At 45.8% G+C, this 20,191-nt stretch overlaps 1 protein-coding gene across 9 annotated transcripts in view; it reads left to right on the top strand.

The window, feature by feature from the left end:
• The first annotated feature begins 444 nt into the window (after positions 1-444).
• The window catches only part of GRM8 (glutamate metabotropic receptor 8), a 393,783-nt gene continuing 374,036 nt past the window's right edge, over positions 445-20,191 (top strand). For 5 of the 9 annotated variants that reach the window (XM_075428856.1, XM_075428855.1, XM_075428848.1 and 2 more), the window contains exons 1-2: positions 1,945-2,052; positions 7,565-8,410. In XM_075428856.1, the coding sequence (XP_075284971.1) occupies positions 7,901-8,410 (510 nt within the window). In that variant the 5' untranslated portion in view covers positions 1,945-2,052; positions 7,565-7,900. Of the gene's footprint in view, positions 528-560; positions 793-1,626; positions 1,754-1,944; positions 2,053-7,564; positions 8,411-20,191 lie in introns of those variants that run through there. The other 4 variants (XM_075428850.1, XM_075428851.1, XM_075428849.1 and 1 more) reach the window with 4 other exon arrangements.

Here is a 20,191-nt window from a genome sequence, read left to right as displayed (position 1 = left end):
AAGGACAGCGGTGAGCGCGGGCCGCGCCGCGCGGATCCCGCCGGGGGCACCGCGCCGGGGAGGGCGGGGGGCCGGGCCGGGCGGGTCACGTCGGGGACACCGCGCCGGGGAGCGAGGAGGGGGCCGGGCCGGGGGCGGGCGCGGGGGGGGGCCGGGCCGGTGCGCGGGGCCGCCGCTGCAACCGAGCGGCGAGGCGGCGGAGGGCGGGCGCCGTCGCGGCCGGTCCTGAAAAGTTGTCGGATTTTTTTTTTATTTTATTTTATTTATTTTTTTTTTTTAGGCGAGGGGAGGAGGAGGAGTAAGGGAGCGGGCGGAGGGGCGCGCTGGGCTTGGCTGAGCGCGGGCGCTCCGCGGCAGCGCTGAAGCCGCTCTCCCGGACACCCGTCCCGGGCGGCGGTCCCGCACGTCGCGCCGGCGCTGCGGGGGAAGCGTGGCAGAGGGGCCGCGGCGCGCTGGCCCCGACCCGCGCCGGCGCTGACCCCGGCGACCTCGGCAGCAGCGCGGAGGGGCGGCTCTTTCCCACCCAGGTATTTCCGTACGTGCGTGCGTCTCCGCCAGCTCTGCTCTCGGGGGGAGTCCGCAAACCATGCAAGTTTTGCCTCGATTCGCGTTTCTGAGCCGGGAGATCCTCTCCGCCTGCTTCGTGGCGCCGGGGACTTGTGTTTTTCGCTGTAATTATTGATCGTTTTCATCGCCGGTGTCCTCCCCCCAGTCAGCTCTAACGAGAGAGATCCCGGGCGCGGTGCCGTCACAGCAGCGAGCCAGCAGGGAGGACGCCGGTGCTTCCGACCGGTGAGATCCCCCCGCCCCTTGCCTCCTGCACCGGGTCCTCTCCCACCCCGGGGGGGGGGGGGGGGGGCACGGGGGTTCCCCCGCGCTCCCCGCCATCCTGTTCGCGTTTCGCCGGCCGGGAGGGAAGCGGGGATCCCACCGCCCCGGGGGGGACGGGGCCAAGCCCTCCCCGCCGCCCGCAACTTCTCGCTCGGCTCCGGGGTCGGGGCTTGGGCGAGCTGCGGGTCTCCCGCCCGTACCGCAGCGCTCGGCGGGTGGGCTCCGCTCCCTCGCCTCGGCAGGGGGACCCCCGTGTCCCCGGGAGGGGGAAGGGGGAGGGGGATCCCCGCCGGGCTCCGGGGGCTTCCTCCCCCGAAGGAAGAGGGCGAGAGGCTGTCGGAGCAGCATCCCCCGGGCGCTGGCGTGTGCTTGTTGCGGGAGCCCGGAGTGTCGGCAGGCGAATGTCAACACGGTTAAAAAAGAAAAAAACCCAAACAAAAAACAACCCCCATAACACATCTCAAGTAAGAAAAAAACCGATCGGTGACCCAAAGCGCAGGCAGAGCCGGCGCTGGCGTTTTGGAGTTTGCGAGCTGCTGACCTCCGAGACCGGGGGTTCACGAAAGGAGACGGCGGTTTTCCCCGGGAGGGGGGTGGAACGGGAGCGCGTTAAAGCTGGCCGGCTGGTGCCGGGGGAGGGAGGAATCGCCGGCGGCTGGAAACCAAAGGCGACCGCTCCTTTTTGCATCGCGGCTGGCGGGGGTGCGGTGCTCCCAGCCGGGGAGCAGGGCTCGGGGGAGGGGAGGGGACACACCCGGGACCGCCGGAGGGTCGGCTCCAGCCGGGGCACCCCCCTCTGCCTCGCCCGCCCTCAAGGCCGCGGGGAGAAGCCGCTTCAACCCGTCCCGGGGTCGCTGCCCGGGGAGAGCTGCGCCGGGGCTGCGCCGGAATCCCGCAACGGCGGGCGCCGGCTGGGGCACGGGTGAGCCTGGGAAGGGGGGGGGGGGTGGAAAAAAGATAAATATAATAATGAATATCTCGGGGAAGCGGAGGACAAGGGGGGGGTCTCCCTGCGAGGGAGGAGCGCCGCGGGGATGGGCGGTGGTTTTGGGGGGGGAGGCGGCTCGGCCAGCCCCGGGGCGCTCTCGGGCCCCTCCGCCGGGCGGGGCCGGCCGGGCCGGGCGGGCTGCGCCAGCCCTTCCCCGGGCGGCCAGAGGCGCCGGAATGCTTTGGGAGCCGAACGGCAGCCGGGAGGGCGCGAAGGAGCTGCTCGGAAAGCCGGTGCGTGGCCGGCTGCTTGCTCCCGGCGGGGAGCGGCGGGGCCGGGCGGCGGGGGGGGGGGGGGGGGGGCAGAGCGCGGTGCAGGGTGCTGGGCGGGATGCGCGGGGTGCGGAGCGCGGGGTGCTGGGAGAGATGCGCGGGGTGCGGAGTGCTGGGAAGGATGCGCGGGGTGCGGAGTGCGGGGTGCTGTGCGGGATGCGCAGGGTGCGGGGTGCTGGGCGGGATGCGCGGAGCGCTGGTAAGGATGCGCGGGGTGCGGTGCGGAGTGCTGAGAGGGATGCGCGGGGCGTGGAGTGCTGGGAGGGATGCGCAGGGTGCGTTGCGGAGTGCTGGACGGGATGCGCGGAGTGCGGTGTGCGGGGTGAGATTCGCGGGATGCGCGGTTGCAGTGCGCGGGATGCCCTGCAGAACACACCGGCGTGCGGTGCGCGGTGCAGGACTCGCCGCGACCTGGGCGCCCGGGGTGGGCGGCCGCGGGCGGGCTTTGCTGCGGGATGCCCCGGGACGGTTGGGGCTGGCGGCCGGGTTCGTCGGGGCAGAGCCCCCCCGGCAGGGCACCGGGCTGCGCTGGCAGCGCCTGTTCTGAGCCCGGCGGTGCGGCTGGGGAGCGGGGCCTGGTGGGGAGAGGGGAAAATGGCAACAAAACCAGCGGAGAAAGCTCTCCTGGGCTGCCCGGGAGAGTCTCCTTGATGCTCACTTGCCAGACCAGAGGTGAAACCAACTCTAAAGGTGCTGATATTGATGGGGTTTATTCAGGTGTGAGACCAGAGAAGGGCAGGGGAAAATACTTGATGCTGTTTCCTTTTTAAAATTTGTAAACTCCTGTTAGTCACCCTGGCACAAGGGCCTGGGCTGATTTTTTGTTGTTTTTTTGTTTTTGTTTTTGTTTTTAGTGGGGTAGCTGGTTTGGGAAATGGATACTGGCAGGGTAGAAAGTGAAGGCAGGTGCTCTCGGGTGTTTGGAAAGAGGCCGATCAGGCTGAGCAGAGACATTTCTCTGGGAAGAAATAGTTCCCGTAAATGAGATGCTGAGGGTGGTTTGCCTCGAAGTCCTGATTATTGTGTAAGGATTACCTCTGTGGCAGGGGCACAGCGAATCATTACAGAAGAGCTGGGGGAGATACGACTGCTTACACCAGTGAAGAATTCTCCTGCAAGTTAGGAGTTGCGATGTCAAAGCCTAAGGTTTTCCAAATTCCCTTCTGTTGTCAGCAAAACCCATTAATCTTCTGTATGTGTCAGGTTACTGTACGCAGGTGGCAACTCTTTACCTGCTCTGTCTGGAAATTCAGCTATTTGTGCATTGCTGAACGCTGAGCGGGAGACAGAGGTGACTTTTATGAACGCTGAAATAAACGTTGCCAAGATAATTCTCATTTGATACTTCAGAAGTAACAGATGTAGTAAAAAGTCAAAATAACCACATTTTTGTGAATCCTTTTCTCCTCAGAACTTTGTAACGGAAGATGCTGTTGTTTTGTTTTCATTCAGTAAAATCGGATCAGTTTTGCATTGACTGGGCACTGTGTGAAAGTAGCAATGGGTTTTCACCCTAAAACTCCTCCTTTGCTACTTTTGTAGTTCACAGAATATTGGTTTTATTCCATTTTAGTGCAGTTCCAACTCTGCTCCAAATGCAATGGCAAATTAATTTGTTGGCCTCAAACAAAATTTTAAATACTATTTCCCAGATTTTTTCTCCCCCACTAAATAGCTTTTTTTGCCCCTGAGTAACAGGTTTTGTGTGTGTCTGGCCAGTTAAGAAATGTTCCATCAGGTTCAGCGAACACGTTTTCCTGCTTCTGCTGCGGAGAACATTCCTTGCTCCTGCGGCTGTCTGTAACTGTGAGATTTTTTTAAACAGTATTTCCAGGTGAACGTATCAAATCTTTCTATATGATTTCAGCCACAACTTCAGTGCCAGCTGAAGGTTGCTCTTTCAGGAGCCTTGTAACCAGAATAAAGACGTTGCCTATATTTATTTAAGTATTTATCTGTCACTCTCAGCTCATTATTTAGCCCTGTTGGTTAACATAAAGCACTCCCATAGTGAGCCCATCTCTGAGTGCGGTGAGTCTGTGGTCAGAATAGTGTCCGGTCCAGGCACATGCCAGTGCTCTGACTCTGGCAACGTGGTACCAACGTGCCCAGCGCCGAGTACCAAATATCTCATAATGCTGAATGATTTTATGAAGGAAGTATTTTCAGAACCAGACACTACATGCAGAAATTTCCATCTCCCCTGTCTTGCAGTACCCCGCCTCCTTAGGTTTAAAAATAAATAGATATTCTAGCAGAAGAAGTGGAGGTTTGTGCTGAAATGCTGACTTTAAAAATAGCAATATGTTCTGATAATGCCAGATATTTTTAATGAATTAAACCCAAGAGAAGCGTGTGTTCCAAGGTGACTGGAAGAGAAGTTTTGTGGTGCACTTATTCTTGGACTGTGCTGGGGAAATGCTTGAACTTCTTCTCTAAAGTCGTGTTTCTAGTGAACACCAACTACTACAGTGGGGAACCTGGTAAACTGAGAATATATTTGCATTAATTCAAACTTTTATGGTCAATTGGAAAAGGACAGCATCTTACTTCGAATGAAATCTCTGCACATGAGGAAAGTTCATTCAGGCTTCATAGCCCCAGGGGCCCACCCTTTTTCACTAAAATCTATTGATAAAAATGGAATTAATTTAAATCGAATGGTTTCTGCTTAGCTACACAGGCTTACAACATGCTGTAAAAGTTAATATAAATCAATATATGAAAAGCAGCGTGGCATGAATGAATTAGGCAGTGTAATAGAAGATTTTATTTCTTAGGTAATATAAAAAAAGACTAAAGGGTCTTAAATTTTTAAGCAGAACATTTAAAAATTTTATTTCTGTTTTATAGACAAGCTGTGGACACTTGCAGGAAAGAAACAGACTTTCTCAGAAAACATGCGAGCTGGGGCAGGGAAATTAATGCTTATGCAGACTATAATGTGGAAAAATGCTAATTATCAATTCATTTGACACTCAGTCAGTTCCAGATAAGGTATCGGACTGAGGATATTTGGCTCACTGTAGCTCCGCCATTGTTATTGGAATTTGGGTTGCAGTAGTTGAATTCATCACTGTTTGTTTGTACAAAGACTGACAGTTGCTTTAATTTCTGGGCATTCTTTGGCTGTAAGGAATTCACAGAATCACAGCATGTTCGGGGTTGGAAGGGACCTCTGTGGGTCATCTAGTCCTACCCTCCTGCCGAAGCAGGGTCACCTACAGCAGGCTGCACAGGGCCTTGTCCAGGCGGGTCTTGAATATCTCCAGAGAAGGAGACTCCACAACCTCCCTGGGCAGCCTGTTCCAGTGCTCCGTCACCCTCAGAGGGAAGAAGTTCTTCCTCATGTTCAGACGGAACTTCCTGTGCCTCAGTTTGTGCCCGTTGCCCCTTGTCCTGTGACTGGCACCACTGAAAAGAGTCTGGCCCCTTCCTCCTGACACCCACCCTTAAGGTATATGTAATTTGACCTGAGGCTGAACAAGAGAAAAAGCATTTCTTTCCTTCATGAGTATTTTCACTTTTCCAATGGTGCTTTCTTGTTCTCCGTACAGTGATAAATAAGTGCGTTCTCATCTTTCGTTGCCTCAGAGAATTCCTCCCTGTATGGGTTGTACATCCATGCGTAGACTGGTGAGATGGCTGGTCATCGTGGAACCAGAAAGGAAATTGCCTCTGTGTCTATTTTAGGTGTAACTACAACTTTTACTTTTCACTATTTTGAATACTTAACTGTATTTTTCTACCAAGGCAATGAAGACAGCAGACAGCTGTGGTTAGTTAATAGTGAATAGAATGTTTTCTCTGTAGCGTGGGCCATATAGGAAACATCCCATGGGGCTGGATTGACTCACGCAGTGATGTTAGCCAAGTTCCTCCTTTTGTGACTGCTGCTGAGCTCGGCTCACGGGGCCAAAGCCTGGTCAGATTTGTAAACTATGTGCCCAGAAAGAGACAAAGGAGGACAATGGGATTGTCACATAAACCAGCAAAGACTTTGTTTCATTTAGATTCAGCCCTGAGCCAAATTCAAGCGAAACTAAATGTGAAGAGGCACTGTGTTTTGGTTTCGGCTGCCGCCGGCAACAAAAGCGCCACGCGGCCGCCCCTCCCCCCGCCGGCGTGCGGAGGAGAATGGAAAGAAAGAGGCAGAAACTGGTGGGTCGGGATAAGGGCAGTTTAACAGAACAGCAAACAGAGGGAAACAGGAACAACAACGATACAAATAAGGAGAAAACACAACCACGAACCGTCCGGCCCAGACAGCCGCTCTCCCGAAACCGGACCGGCGCTGCGCCCGCCCAAGCCGCGAGTGCCTTCCCGCCGCGCCGTGCCGCCCCCCCCCACCGGAACCCCGCGTGACGTCACATGGTATGGAATACCGGGCTCTGTTTGGCCAGGTGGGGTCAGCCCCCACCCCCCGGCTGTGCCCCTTCCTGGAGTCCGGTGAAAATTAACCCTGTTCTGGCCAAACCCAGGACACACTGAAAGTCCTGTGCGCTGCTGTTCTCAGTTGCAATGATTTTATTCACACCCATTAAACATGTTTCTTTTTCAAGTCGTTGCTCTGTTACCAAATCACAGTGTGATACCTTTACATCCTATAGATGACTTGCCATTGTGCATCTTTTTCTCAGATCTTCAAATAGCCGGTGCTTAAAAGCGCTTCTTCAGTTTTCATGAGCTTAGTATTATCGTTTGAGGAAAAACAAGTAACTAAATGTAAGAAGATGATCCAAATGCAAGCAGAGAATAGAGACCTGGTTAATGTTGGACCTCAGCTCAAGTAAAATGTCAGAAAGGGAATACTGGATGTTCAGCTGGTTTCCTAACAGAATGCATTGTGCTCTTTCTGCTTAAGAAATCAGCTACCTTTTCAGAAAAGTAATTTAGTGTTAGAAATTATCTGGAAGGCGTTTTAGACGTATAGTAAGCCCAGAAAAAAATGAATTCCACTGGAGAAATAATCAGTTTAATATCCAAATGAATTGACTGTGCTTGTACTGCAAGCTGAAGAGCATACTTAAATTCAGGAGCCCTGATTACTCCATTGTCGTAAATGGAACCTCTCCACGAGCGTGAGTGTAGTTAGTTATCGCACTTCTGTAGGCTGGAACAGAATGATACAGCAAAAGAGAAAATACAACGTGTTATGGATCAAATCTGTTTCTGGATGTCATGCAATGCAAAAGTAAATACGAATTACCAGTCGGAATCTGAACAGCAGGAGAAGTTTCGTTCCCCTGATTTGACTTTTGCTCTGCTGGTATCATCAGTTTCCCGGCTTGTAGTACAGTGCAGCCAGGTGTTCAAATTCACAGAAGGGCAAGAATTACTCCCTTACAGAATAGCAAAAGTAAAACTGAGCCGATGTAACTCACATTCAAAAGTAAATACGCTGTGTGACAGGTATAAAACTGCTGAACTAAATGGTATTTCTCACTGTTTGCTTTTTTTTTTTTTTCCCCAGAAGTATCTCAGCTGCAGAGCAAAATACAAGGACATAAGCTACTGACCTCCTCTTGGCATCAGGACCAGTCATACTACCCGACACTTCACCATCAGTTAAGAGCAATTGAAAACCACCTCTCAGAAAAGCTGATCAATCCATGACATCAGTGGACATCTTTTGTAAAACGCATTTTATGTTCTTCTGCTGAGATCCTTTTTCTACCTACCGCATGGTTCTATATTACTTACTGGGCACTGATGGTAGCCTCCAGAAAGTGCAGCTTCAAATGGTCAACCTCATCCTTTAGCAAGAAGAAAATCTGGATACTGGATAGCAACAACGTCTTCAGAGAAAATGGTAAACGAAGGAAAACGGTTAGTTTCCTGCCATTGTTTCTTCCTGTTAACAGTCAAATTCTACTGGATACTCACCCTGATGCAAAGAACTCATGGCCAGGAATATGCCCACTCCATCCGACTGGATGGGGACATCATCTTGGGAGGACTGTTCCCCGTCCATGCAAAAGGGGATAGAGGGGTGCCTTGTGGGGAGCTCAAGAAGGAGAAGGGGATCCACAGGCTAGAGGCCATGCTGTATGCAATTGATCAGATTAATAAAGACCCTGATCTTCTTGCCAATATCACCTTAGGTGTCCGGATCCTTGATACGTGTTCCAGGGACACTTATGCATTGGAGCAGTCCTTAACATTTGTGCAAGCATTGATAGAAAAAGATGGCTCAGACGTGAAGTGTGCTAACGGTGACCCACCTATTTTCACTAAGCCAGACAAGATATCAGGTGTGATAGGTGCTGCAGCAAGTTCTGTATCCATTATGGTCGCAAATATTTTAAGACTTTTTAAGGTAAGGAATATTTTCTATCCTTTAAATTTCAAGCACAATGAAAAAAGTGAGCTGGTTGTGTTGTGTTACCTTCGAAAAAGGAAGGACTTTTTCAGTCAGAAATCTGTAATGACTGGCTTGCCTTTTCAAAGCAAAGAGAAAGAAAAAAAAAGCGCAATGATTGCAGACCCTGATTTAAGGTGCCAAATGCCTCTTTTGAAGTTCTGAGCAACCAGAATACATTTTAGTTCTTTAGGGATTTGTATCCTTGTTTTTTTGCTGCTGACATTTGCTCCATATTGAGCATTTATGCTCATCAAGACTAGGTTGACATTGATTTCCCAGATTTCCAGGAAAATGAAATATAAGGTTTAAACACAAATCCATTTGTAGGAGGATCAGATAATTTCCCTAAATAGGAAGATGTGCCAGTAACAATCTAGTGCTATTGATGTGCATGTCTAGCCAATTGAAGGGTTCTGAAATATCTTTGATTTCCTTGAAATCTTAACCTCCTCCATATTTTTTATGAGGTGATAATTTTTTCCAGACTTTGTTATCACTTTGTGAGAGATTACTTTTGGACAGCAGTTCTACTGGCATTTCCTTCCATGTACTTTATTAAACTCTGGCACTACAAATAATAGAAAAGTAAACATGCCACTTTTAAACTTGCTAAATTAGATGGGAAGATGAACACATTCTATTCAATCAACTTAGCTGGAACAGATCAGGCAGCAGACATTTAATTTTTAATCCTGTGTGATGGCTGACCTGATGGTAAGTTGAGCACTTTTTTCTACACATGGAATGACTGTCACTTTTGTCTGAATCTATTATTGTCCTACTGCCCACTGTTATTCAGACTAGTTCCTTCCATTCAGAAATCTTGCCGTATGTCCTACAGCTTCACAACCACTGAAGACCACTTAAAGACCGTTTCTTTGACTTTGGTGGGGAAGGTTCTGGTAATGTTAAATATTGCTGTGATCTACTTCAAAAAGCGTTGCACTTGTTTTCTAATTGTTGTGACTGAGAGATTGATTAGAAGTAAGTAAAGGCTGGCTTTTTCTTTGGAGATTTCTCAAATTGGCAAAGCGTGTTTCAATCATTTAAAGGGAGATTTTCGTCCTTCCCTCCGGTTCTCCCACAGAGGGCATAATGATGGATTTACAGTTCAGTGGAGGAGTAAAGTGTCTGCTGAGTTGTGGTCAGGTGTTCATTACAGTCTTCAAACTGATCCCTAACTGCAGTTACTGCACAGGTTTGAGAGTGGTGGACTTGTTCCAGCCATATGTTTTGCTTGTGCAAATCAGGTACAGAAAACTGAACTAAGACTTGAAAATGTTCTATATGGAGAGCACCTCTGGAACCGTGCCTGGTAGGGGAGGCATGTCTTGCTGGGAATAATCATGCATGCTGCAGGAGGTGTCTATTTTTAATTTCTCATCCTTTTATGAAGTTGTGTTACCCTATTAAATGACGTGTGGTTCTGAAGTAATGATAGATGGAACGGTCACTTTAATACCCATCATAATGCAGGGCCGCATAGACTACCGCTTACATCCAGTTTTGAGTTGAATACAGTGCTGTAGACTGATTTGAGAAACTAAGCCCTGTAAGACATGCATTAACTGTGAATTAAGAGCTGCAAGAAGGAAAGAGGCCTATGAATTGTCTAAGATAGCGGCAATTTGTCTTCTGAAACCATGACAGCTACCTCCTGATTTCCATTATGCAATAAGATTGCAAATAACGTTCTACTGCAGTCTTAATCAATAGAGGGTCACGTGGTATCCCCTCTGGGGAAAGATCTTATTTACCCATTTAATTGATGTAACACAGCTGCTGGCAAAAGGAGGAGACATCTCTTTTAGTTTTAATTATAGATCCTGCACAAATATTCTCAATAATGTAAAAAATGACAAATTATACCCTTTAATGTCTGATGTTGGACCTGCATCTGAAGTCTGTTTTTACACCTTCCTCTCGGAAGTAGATCTGTTATCTCTGCATGAGTAAAGGCTTCTGGATAAGGCCCTCATTCAGCAGCGCTGTAGAAACCATTCGCAATGGTTATAGTCAAGAGGATTAGGAAATTAAGAGTCATTTGCCAGAAATACAGGAGTATAATCTAGTTTGGGTTGTGCTCAGACCAAAGACATGGGCTGAGATTCTCAGCTGACACATCCCCATAGCGCGGCAGCTGAGGACCAAGACGTTGGTCCATGCTCACAAAGGCTCCAGGTATGAAATTGTGTTTACTGTATCTTGGTGTATACCAAGGCTGGGCACTCAGCTGGTATAAATGCCTGTGCTTCCACTGAAGTCAGTGATCACCATCATGCAAATGCCTGTTTCCATTATATCCAGGACGAGTGTGATTCATCCATATTTCTGTGTAACAGTTCTGTTCCGCAAGTTGAACCTGTAATTTGAAGTTCGGTATTGCTTTAATGTCTACTCTGAAGTTCCTAAATGTCAGGACTGCGTACTTTTTGAGAACATTGTCATCCAGTGAAGTTTTAATCTGTGGCGAAATTGTAAGAGTTGTGTTATACCACTCAATGTGAATATACAAACAAAGATAGCCTGAGAAATAGTGTCCTTAGCAGCTCTGATTTTCGTGCTGCTATTTTTCTTGCCATTTCTTTTTCTTTCTTTTATTGATTTTACAACGTAAAACATACAGGTCAATAGTGCTATCTGATGATCTGGTGGATAGCATAAACTGATTGATAGTTATGCTATCCTTCTATGTAAGTGTTTTCAAGAGAAGAGGAGAGGGAGGGCACCACAGAAAATAACCTTGATCTATAGCCTTTCTCCTGGTCAAATGGCTCACCTTGAACTCTTCTCTGTCCTTCCTCCTGTTGTGAATTTCCAGGCACACCACCACTTAGCATGTGATTTTCTGCTCTTGGTAGGTCCAAAACTTTATGGTCCAAACTTGGACAGCCTAAATTTCACCTGTCGATGGTTTCAGAGGTACTTTACAAACAGGAAACGCTTATTCAAAGAATTAACTGCTTGAAAGTAGACCTGTTATTTCTTGGTTATTGTAAGGAGGCTGGCTTTTTGCCTTACATTACTCTGATGCTTGATTCACGAAAGATTGTGTGAAACAGTTGCTTACTAAGCTTTCAGAACTTGGAGGTGGGTCTTGCTGCAAATACAGTGGAAGGAGAAGAGGACCTTCAGAGGCAAGCACAGAAGGAATGTTTTGGGTAGTAACACAGTAGCTACCCACTCAAACAGTTCTCTGTGGATCTCGGGACAGATTGTCCCGAGCTGAAGTAGCTGGCTTGTCGTTTTACTGTTTTATTGTTGCTTTTGACAGAGAGCATCAGGAGTGGGCTGCTTCACAAAGGAAACTGAGATAGAAGCCGAGGGGTCAACAAGTCAAGAAGGGCAGTGGTCTCACAAGTGGGGAGCCTCACCTGACTGAGAAGAACAAAACAGGTCCATCCATGTAACCAGGTTCAGCCAACACTCCAGTGATTTCCAGACAAGTCCATAGCAGTGAGGCAGGTTGATGATCAACTAGGAAGTCAGGTCAGCAAGGCAAGGTTGGGTCAGCAAGGCAAGGTCATGGTCAGCAAGGTAATGCCCAGCAGAATAGCTCAAGCAGGAGCCCAGAGTAAGGGGCAGAGCTGAAATGCAGCTGCTGAGCAAAGAAGGGGGACAGAGGTCCTGATGAGGTTGTTCCTCACACCATAGCTGTTTTCCTGGGCTGAATCAGGGTTACATATCTGAAGCACAGGGTCACAAACTGAAGCACAGGATGTTCCACCTGAACGTGAAGAAGAACTTTACTCTGAGGGTGACGGAGCACAGGAGCAGGCTGCCCAGAGGGTTTGTGGATTCTCCTTCTCTGGAGATATTCAAGACCTGCCTGGACAAGGTCCTGTGCAGCCTCCTGTGGGTGACCCTGCTTTGGCAAGGGGGTTGGACTAGGTGATCCCCAGAGGTCCCTTCCAACCCCTACCATTCTGTGATTCTATGATCTGCACCGTGTTGGAGATGACCTTGAACACAATGACCCAAATCCAGGGCTGGGGAAGGGAGAGTGTTGCAGATCCTGTCAATGCATTCAGGGCCGTGAAAGTTTTTTAGCATTTCCCATGGCAGTGACTGTAAAAATTGGACAGACAGGCACGGGGCAGTCTCTTTCCTTTCCTCTGGTGCACCAGGAGCTACTCTTTCCTCTGGGTAACAGAATGTGACGTTGTTTTGGTTTTGGTGGTTTTTCTTTTTTTTTTTTCCGGTCTGGAAATCCTGCTGCCAAGTTGATTTCTGTTTTCCTGGTAGGATCTATTGAGGGTCTGGCTGTCCCCATAGGTCAGCTCTCAGTAGTACAAAGGCAACTTCTCTGTTGAGTTGATCACTCAAAATCTTACTCTCATCTCCCTCCCTAGCTTTGTCTCACTGAAATTTTGGCTGCCTGTAGGGTGCTTGGGTACGGCCAGGTGGTATCTGTTCGCTCACAAACATTTGGTCTGTCCCAGTCCCTCAAAACTTGGCCTGGAGACTCTGTAACTTAGCTCACTTCATGTATTATGTTGCCTATGCTCAAAGCTTCTACTTGTTTAATGTCTGAATAACACATGTCAATGCTTAAAATCTGCTGGAAAAAAAGACACACACTTGTTTATGCTAGTGTCCTCCCATCTGAAAACCTCATGCTATTTCTGAACTCCTTGGTACACTCCATCTGTCACCTTCTCAGATCTTCTAGCCAATGTCATGCTGGGAGCAGCCTAGAGATGATGATTTGCATGTGAATTGAGATGGGTGGACAGTATGCTTGCTGAATTGTGATCTTAAGCTTTTGTGTGTACTTTTGTGTACGCGTATAAAGCCAAAATATTCATTGACAGTTTTATACCTTTCCTTGTCTCGCTTTGCCTTGCCTTTTGCCTTGCTTTGCCTTCTGTTTTCTCCTCTTTCCCCAAGACTGAATGACTGATTTCCTCTTTTTGATCAAATTCCCTTCTTGCTGCACCACTGTAATCCACTTTAATAGCTGCTGTCTGGAGGGACTAATATTCACTTCATGCACATTTGCCTTATACATTTCATACACATTTACCTCTTCAGAAGTACAAGTACAAATGACATTATGGAGTTACTCTTTCATCTTTATGTGCAACCATCCAAAATGCAAGGGATATTTTCTTTCTGTAAATCTAGAAGTGAATGATATTTGTTCCCTCAGCATTTGGTTTATTTGCTTTGATTGTTTCCTTGCCTCGTTTTGGGTTTTAGCGTACATTTTTGGCTGGTAGCTTTGCGTAGCTACTGGGGCTGTACCTGGATGATGCTTTTTTTAGGCTCGGTTGCAGGTCTTTTTATGTTTGGCTGCCATTCGGCGCTCTTGCCACCTTGTGTTCCAGACCTGCACAAAACAGCAGGCAGGCCTCCCAGAAGTGAGGGAATCACCGCTGTACACAGCCGAACCTCGCTGAACTTCATAAATACAGGGCGATGTACTTTACCGTGGTGGTAAAGTGCATCTCATGATTGAAGGGAATAATATGTAAAAAAAATGTCATAACATTTTACCACGTAATTTCAGGAGCGCACATACATACTTTCATGAGGCAGCCTGAACTATACATAGATCCTGACTCTATATCTATGGAAATTTTTGCACCTCATGAGCGTTACTGACTTCTGAGGATCTAGAGTGATGCAGGAGTCAGTCTTTTCTGTATCTGACTGCAGGGCCTTTCCATAATGGAAGAGCTTTACCATATACTCCGTAAGAAACGAAGAACAGTCTCAAGAATTTTACCCAACATATTGGCACTCATTAATAAAAAATGTGCTGCAGTGATTAAAATATATCAGTTTTCTGTTCACTGTGTCATGCTACATTTGTCAATAACATTTTCTACTGCATAGCATTTGAAATTTGAAATAGGATGATTTTTTTTTGGTGGTTAAAACATATGTGGAAAATCTTGTGTGAAGTGTGAAGAAAAATTGTTAGTAGGGAGAAGACGATTGAAACATTTTGAAATCAGCTCTTAAGATGAACAGATTTGTTTTACTTTTGTTCTAGATAATATTTTTGCTTTCTGAATAATTTTTAATTATAAAAGGAACCCATTGCGAATATATCCCATTTAATTTTACAGTGTTTTTTGTAGCTTATTGCAAGCACATATCTGTTTAGTGCCTGAGCATCTTGTCTTGTTATTGGCTGGAAAATACCGTTATAATCATTCCAGTTTTTCTGTTTTTTTCATAGTTCAGCTTCTTTTACATAGAAACAGTATTCGTATCGCTTTATATTTCCGTGGTAGTCAATACTCGATTATGCAAACCCTCCTTTTTATTCAATCATGATTCTTCTGTCAGCACCAAGTTAAATATGTTATGGTCAAGAGGCAAATGCCACGTCAACACCAAGATAACATTATAGGTGCAACAGATACTTTGCAAGTATCAATAATGAAACAGCCGGGAAGTTTTTTAGTTGCAGCCAGAGGAAATAATAGGTTTTCTGATTTTATGAAAAATGTTAGGACTGATTAGCATCAAATTTTATTTGTGCTAAGCTGCTTGAGGCAAGGGAATACAAAAGCAACTTGATGCATTCATTTAGTATTTTACAGTATATTAGTTACTTAAATATTCCTCTGAAGGTCTCATATTTTCAGTCTTCTCCCATTCCTGGATGGAGTTATAACTAGTAGTCAGAGCAAAGGGGCAATCTGGTTTTCTGTATTATTTTCCATGTTTGTTATTGATTTGCTACAAGGCTTTAGAATCTTCTCTTGGCCTTTTTGTGCTTCTCTGTTGTCATTTTGATCTCATTGTATTTAACCATTTCACAGGAACAATTGGAAGCTTGATTATAGTTTGTTAAATGCTTTGAGATGTCTCCCTTGTTCTTACAGGCAACCTGAAGCTGCCTAAAATGTTGAGGTTTTTATGTCATTCCACAACCGCAGTGGAACCTTACAAAGAGACTGTAGCCATTAAAGACCAAAGGTCTGATATCTTTCTACTGCCCTGAGGGCAGTTAAAACTATATATATAGGGTTTTTTATATATAAAACTATATATATATATATATATACATATACACACACACACATTTTCCCCCTCACATGAAGGAAACTGCGTATACAGGGAGAATTATTTCACCCTTTCATGGCTGAAGTTTTGCTGAGTTCCTACCACTGTATTAGGCTTGTTTGTATGTGTTGGAAGCCCTTGAATTATTTATTAAATAGTACCTATATTAATATAGGTATCAGTTGTAATTTGACAAATGAGAAGACCAAAAGGCTGAGAGGAGTCTGGCAGTTCAACAAGAACTTGCTTATCCACAGAAACACAAACTCTGCAGTGGGCTTTTTAAAGATCTTGTGTTAATAGGAGGCACTTTATGTCTCTGCTGGTAAAAAAAATGTACCTGGTGTAGTTCTCTGGCACCGAGGCCAGCTGACACAGACGATCCACATCCGTATCACAAACTCCTTTATTGCCCCAAATCATGGGGCTGCATGCAAATTACTGGGAGGGAATGATTCCTGACCCACGCTGACTTCTGAAGCCTGTCTGGAAATCGGGAGCCTTGGCTGGCACGGGTCGTGGCTGAGTTATGACAGTCTAGTAGTGGAGGCAGCTGAGCTGGTGTTGAGGGATGCGCTCTGAAATGATGTGATTTACCAGCACAGACGTCGCTGCTGATTTCTCAGGACAGAGCTCCTCTGGTCCCACGTCACACTGAAGGGAAGCCGAGACACTGCAAGGATTATTGATGCTGTTTTGGTGGTTTAGTACAGCAATGTTAGTTTTATTTGCCACGATGAGAACTAAATTAAGACTTTTTTTTTCCCCCTGGTGTATAATTGTTTTAGTACAGTGACAGCTGTGCAATATGGATAGTCCTGCATTCTGTCATCAGAAACCAGGCGCTATTGTGCATTACAGCCAACTGGTAGATTTTGTGGGCTTGTGTATTTCCATCCTCATTATTTTCCCTAAAGCACATTGTGCTTTTAGGATTAAACTGGTTTACAGCACTTAAATGTATATCCTTGTGTTTGCTAGCATTTATCAGAGAAAAATAGTCATCCAAACAAAAGCCTTACTGAAGGACACTAATTCCACACGAATGAATTAAATAGCCAAGAGCAAAATGCTCCTCTGGGCTGGGATCTACATATGCTCCCAGATCAGAAAAACAAGATAATATGTCTCCTATTCTTCTGACAAGACAATTAAGCATTTAAGTGAGGCCTTAAATTAGGAGGCTGTTTGCCCTTGGCTGCCCGTGTCCTCAATAGAGAGAGCAGAAGGGGACTAGATCTGGTCTATGAGTGTGGATGCATCTTTAATATTTACAGAAAGAGGATGGGTTGATCCATGCTTGTACTTTGGCCAGAGAGAACCTCTTCTCACTGGGAAGCTTTGGAAGCCTTTCATGGAAGTTATAGGTAGCTCTATACACATTTATGAGAAGATTTTAGACAGCTGCAAAAGTGCTGCCAGTTTCTTAATGCTTTCCTTATTTTCCTGGAAGAGGTGTCTTACTGATCTCCTTTTCTCTTTCATTTCTCTGCCCCGACTCTCTTTGTCTTTTTGTCTTAAGAAAAGCTACTTTTTCACCACTGTTTGCATTATTTTTCAAGTGAGTATTTCATTCCACGGCCTCCAAACAATTTTTTTTTTCAGGCTTGCTGGATAATCAAGGCTCTGACTGGGGCTCAGTTTCTGTGGGTTGTGAGGATGCGGGAGTCAGCAGGAGGAAGAGCTGGAGCTTGGGGGACTTATGAGTGGGACCCATCTACCAGGATAACAGAAAATAAGGGAAATGCTGGTTGAGAGATTGAACCCTAAAGGGAAAAGGGTGTCTCCTTTTTACCTCATTGCAGGATTTTTTGTCTGGCACTTCAGATAGATACCTGGCTCTCACTCTCCTCTGAAATAAATTATTTCTAATAACAATGCTGGGATATGCGAGAGCTCTATTCCTATTGTATTTCTTTTGTAGCTTGGGACAGTGGAACAGAAGCAAAAGTGATTTCTCTGAGCGGGAATAATTCATATTTCGAGTCTTGGATTATGTTCTTTCATAGAAGGTGCCTGAAGCATTTAGTTGCGTAGCAGCAGTGTTTGTAGAGGCGGAATCAGGATCTTTATTCCTTCTTCTCTGATATATTTATGCACATTGCTCTTCTGTGAACTTAAAAGTAGCAAAAGGACGATAGCCCATTTTGGGTATCATTCTACAGAAACTCCTAACAACTTCCCTTAGCTTTTTACTCTGATAGTGGCTCTGTCACATTTAAAATGCCATTACAGTCTTCTTCCAGGCTGGGTAAAATTTTGTCAAGCAAGTCCATTGCATTATGGTAGCACTGATCCCCAATAGTGATTGATACTCTTATTCAGATAAATTTTCTGTGTTTTTTGTTTGTAAAGTCCTTTGAAATGTTGAGGTCTTAGCAAAAATTATCACCCCAGTCATACTTACGCTGTTCTTTAGAGAAACGTTTCAAAGAGGCTGTGGATCCTGCAATAGTTCTCCTGGCCTGACACTTCCAAAACAAAGCGCAAGAAAAGAGATAAAGAAAGGGCTGGCTTTCTTACCTTTCTTATTTCTTCTTTTGGTGGCATGAATACGCTTTGACTTTATCGATAGTGCTGAAACACTGAAAGTTCCTTTCCAGAAGAGCTGACTTCCTTGAGGGCTGTCACCTAGACAAGCACTCGCCAGTCTAGAAGGTGTGCCATATGAATGCAGCTGAAGTCACAGGAGGTCTCAAGACTTGCCTATTTGGATGATATATGAAACGATTATTATGTGAAGTGAAGCATGGGCTAAAATGTTGAGAAGCCCTACTATGTAAGGCAAGAGATGCTGGCTAATAATTGAAAGGAAGGCTGTATGTGTGCTTTTGCACACATGTATTTGCTACTTGATTATAGTACCATAAATTCATTGGCTGTGGGCTACATAGTCCGAACAACATTTCAGGAGAGTGCTGTGGGAGAAGAGAATGTGTCTTGGTCATCCGAGACAAAGAAGTCATTTATCGTTAGGAATAGCATAAAAAATTTTGGAGATTCAGACTATGCTTGTCGCTATGGTGTCTGGGATCGAACAAAAACATGTCTTGCAGACAGAGACAGACAGGCTGGTATCATACACTGAACGGGAAATGCGAAGGCCTGGGAATCCCAAGACTGCAGAAGGCTTGCTGCAGGGGCAACAACTTGTTTTATCATTCGGATATCTGGCTTCTGCCAAGTTCAGGAGCAGCAGGCAATTAGCATAAGTGACTACATTCTTCTATAGCTAGCTGTATAGGACCTGCTTGTTGAATTCTGTTTACTCACAAGGGAAACGGAGTCTGAATTTTGTGCTACTTTTAGTCTCATTTAAATGAGGAAGAATCCCCAGGAAACCAATGAATTCCAGGGAAGACAGTGAATTATACCACTGTAAAACTGGTTTTATCCAGAGGGAAGTAATATCCTGTGTCTACGCAAAATTGCATCCCGTTGGTATTACTATGAGTAGGCTTTCTATTCAGTATGGGAGTTCAAGAGGTGTGTAGCAAAAGTGGACGTGGGTCCTCAATTATTGCTTCACGACATTTTCAGATATGATCGTGGTGATGCTCTTTCGGTCTCTGCAAAGAAATATGGATATGTTCAGTTGGAAGAGAGATGGGCTTGTTTCTGATCACAGGGGAGCTGGCAATCTGATCACCACAGGTATGCTTCTGCATAGTGGCTTTGGTAATATGGACTACCTACAAATATAACACCCGAAATTCTACTGATCATGAGGTGTTAGCAGAGCACAGATATGTATAGCTAGGATATTTTTCAGGAGGGAAAATATAGGATGACTATTAGAAAAAAAATATTGCCAAGAATTACCCTATTGTACATTGTCTGAAGGTTACCCCAGTTTTGTGGAATACAAGAAATGCCAACTTTCCTACTTCACAGCTTTCTGAAAATTAGATTGGATAGAAGTATAAAAATAATAGGAGTATAAAAATAATCTAGGTGAAGTAGCCAGTGTGTTCCACTCCTAACTTTGATGGTTCTGTTTGCAATCCTTTGCATAACAAAGTACAGGATTTAAAAGTTACCAGCTGCTATATTTACTTTCCAAAGTGTGAGGAAAATATGTATTGTCCTGAGGATTAAAGGCTGACTCTCTTTGTGCTCAGTTCAGGCAGAACTGAAGTGTTCATAATGAAAGTAAAAGCTATTAGAAAGCATGAAACATGAAAGAAAAATAATTTGTTTATGTCTTCTTTGTTGGACAAGATTTGATGATGCCCTTTGAAAGTTTAAGTGTAAACATTTGTCTTATTAATGAGCATTTCTTTTTGTGCATCTTACAAACAATTCCAGTTGCAAAACCTAAATGCAGTCGGAGCTGTTGTTTCAGTCCACTGGGAACCGTTTTGCCAAATATCTTCTGAACAGGAAAAACTCGTCTAGTTCACATCTCCAGTACCAACTGAACAACATTTTGGAAACTGGATGTGTAAGGTATTTGAGACCAGATGTACTGCAGAGAAGGAATGACATCTCTAGGGCTGGTCTGGGGGACTGGAATAGGAAGGGAGAGTAGCTGTGCTGTATATGGGAGCGTGAAGAGCTTGCAGTTGGAACAGATGCTGTGAGTGCCCTGTGACTCAAGGTATGATTTCCTGCCGTTCCTGCCAAGTTTCAGACCTCATGTTTTCCTTTTTTTCTTTTATTCTCTCCTTATTTCTATTTTTAGGCTGAATAGCAGAGGACTTGTGCTTCAGG

The sequence above is a fragment of the Opisthocomus hoazin genome, chromosome 8, assembly GCF_030867145.1.
Source record: "Opisthocomus hoazin isolate bOpiHoa1 chromosome 8, bOpiHoa1.hap1, whole genome shotgun sequence".
Taxonomy (NCBI): domain Eukaryota; kingdom Metazoa; phylum Chordata; class Aves; order Opisthocomiformes; family Opisthocomidae; genus Opisthocomus; species Opisthocomus hoazin.
This window is presented reverse-complemented; position numbering and strand designations above follow the sequence as displayed.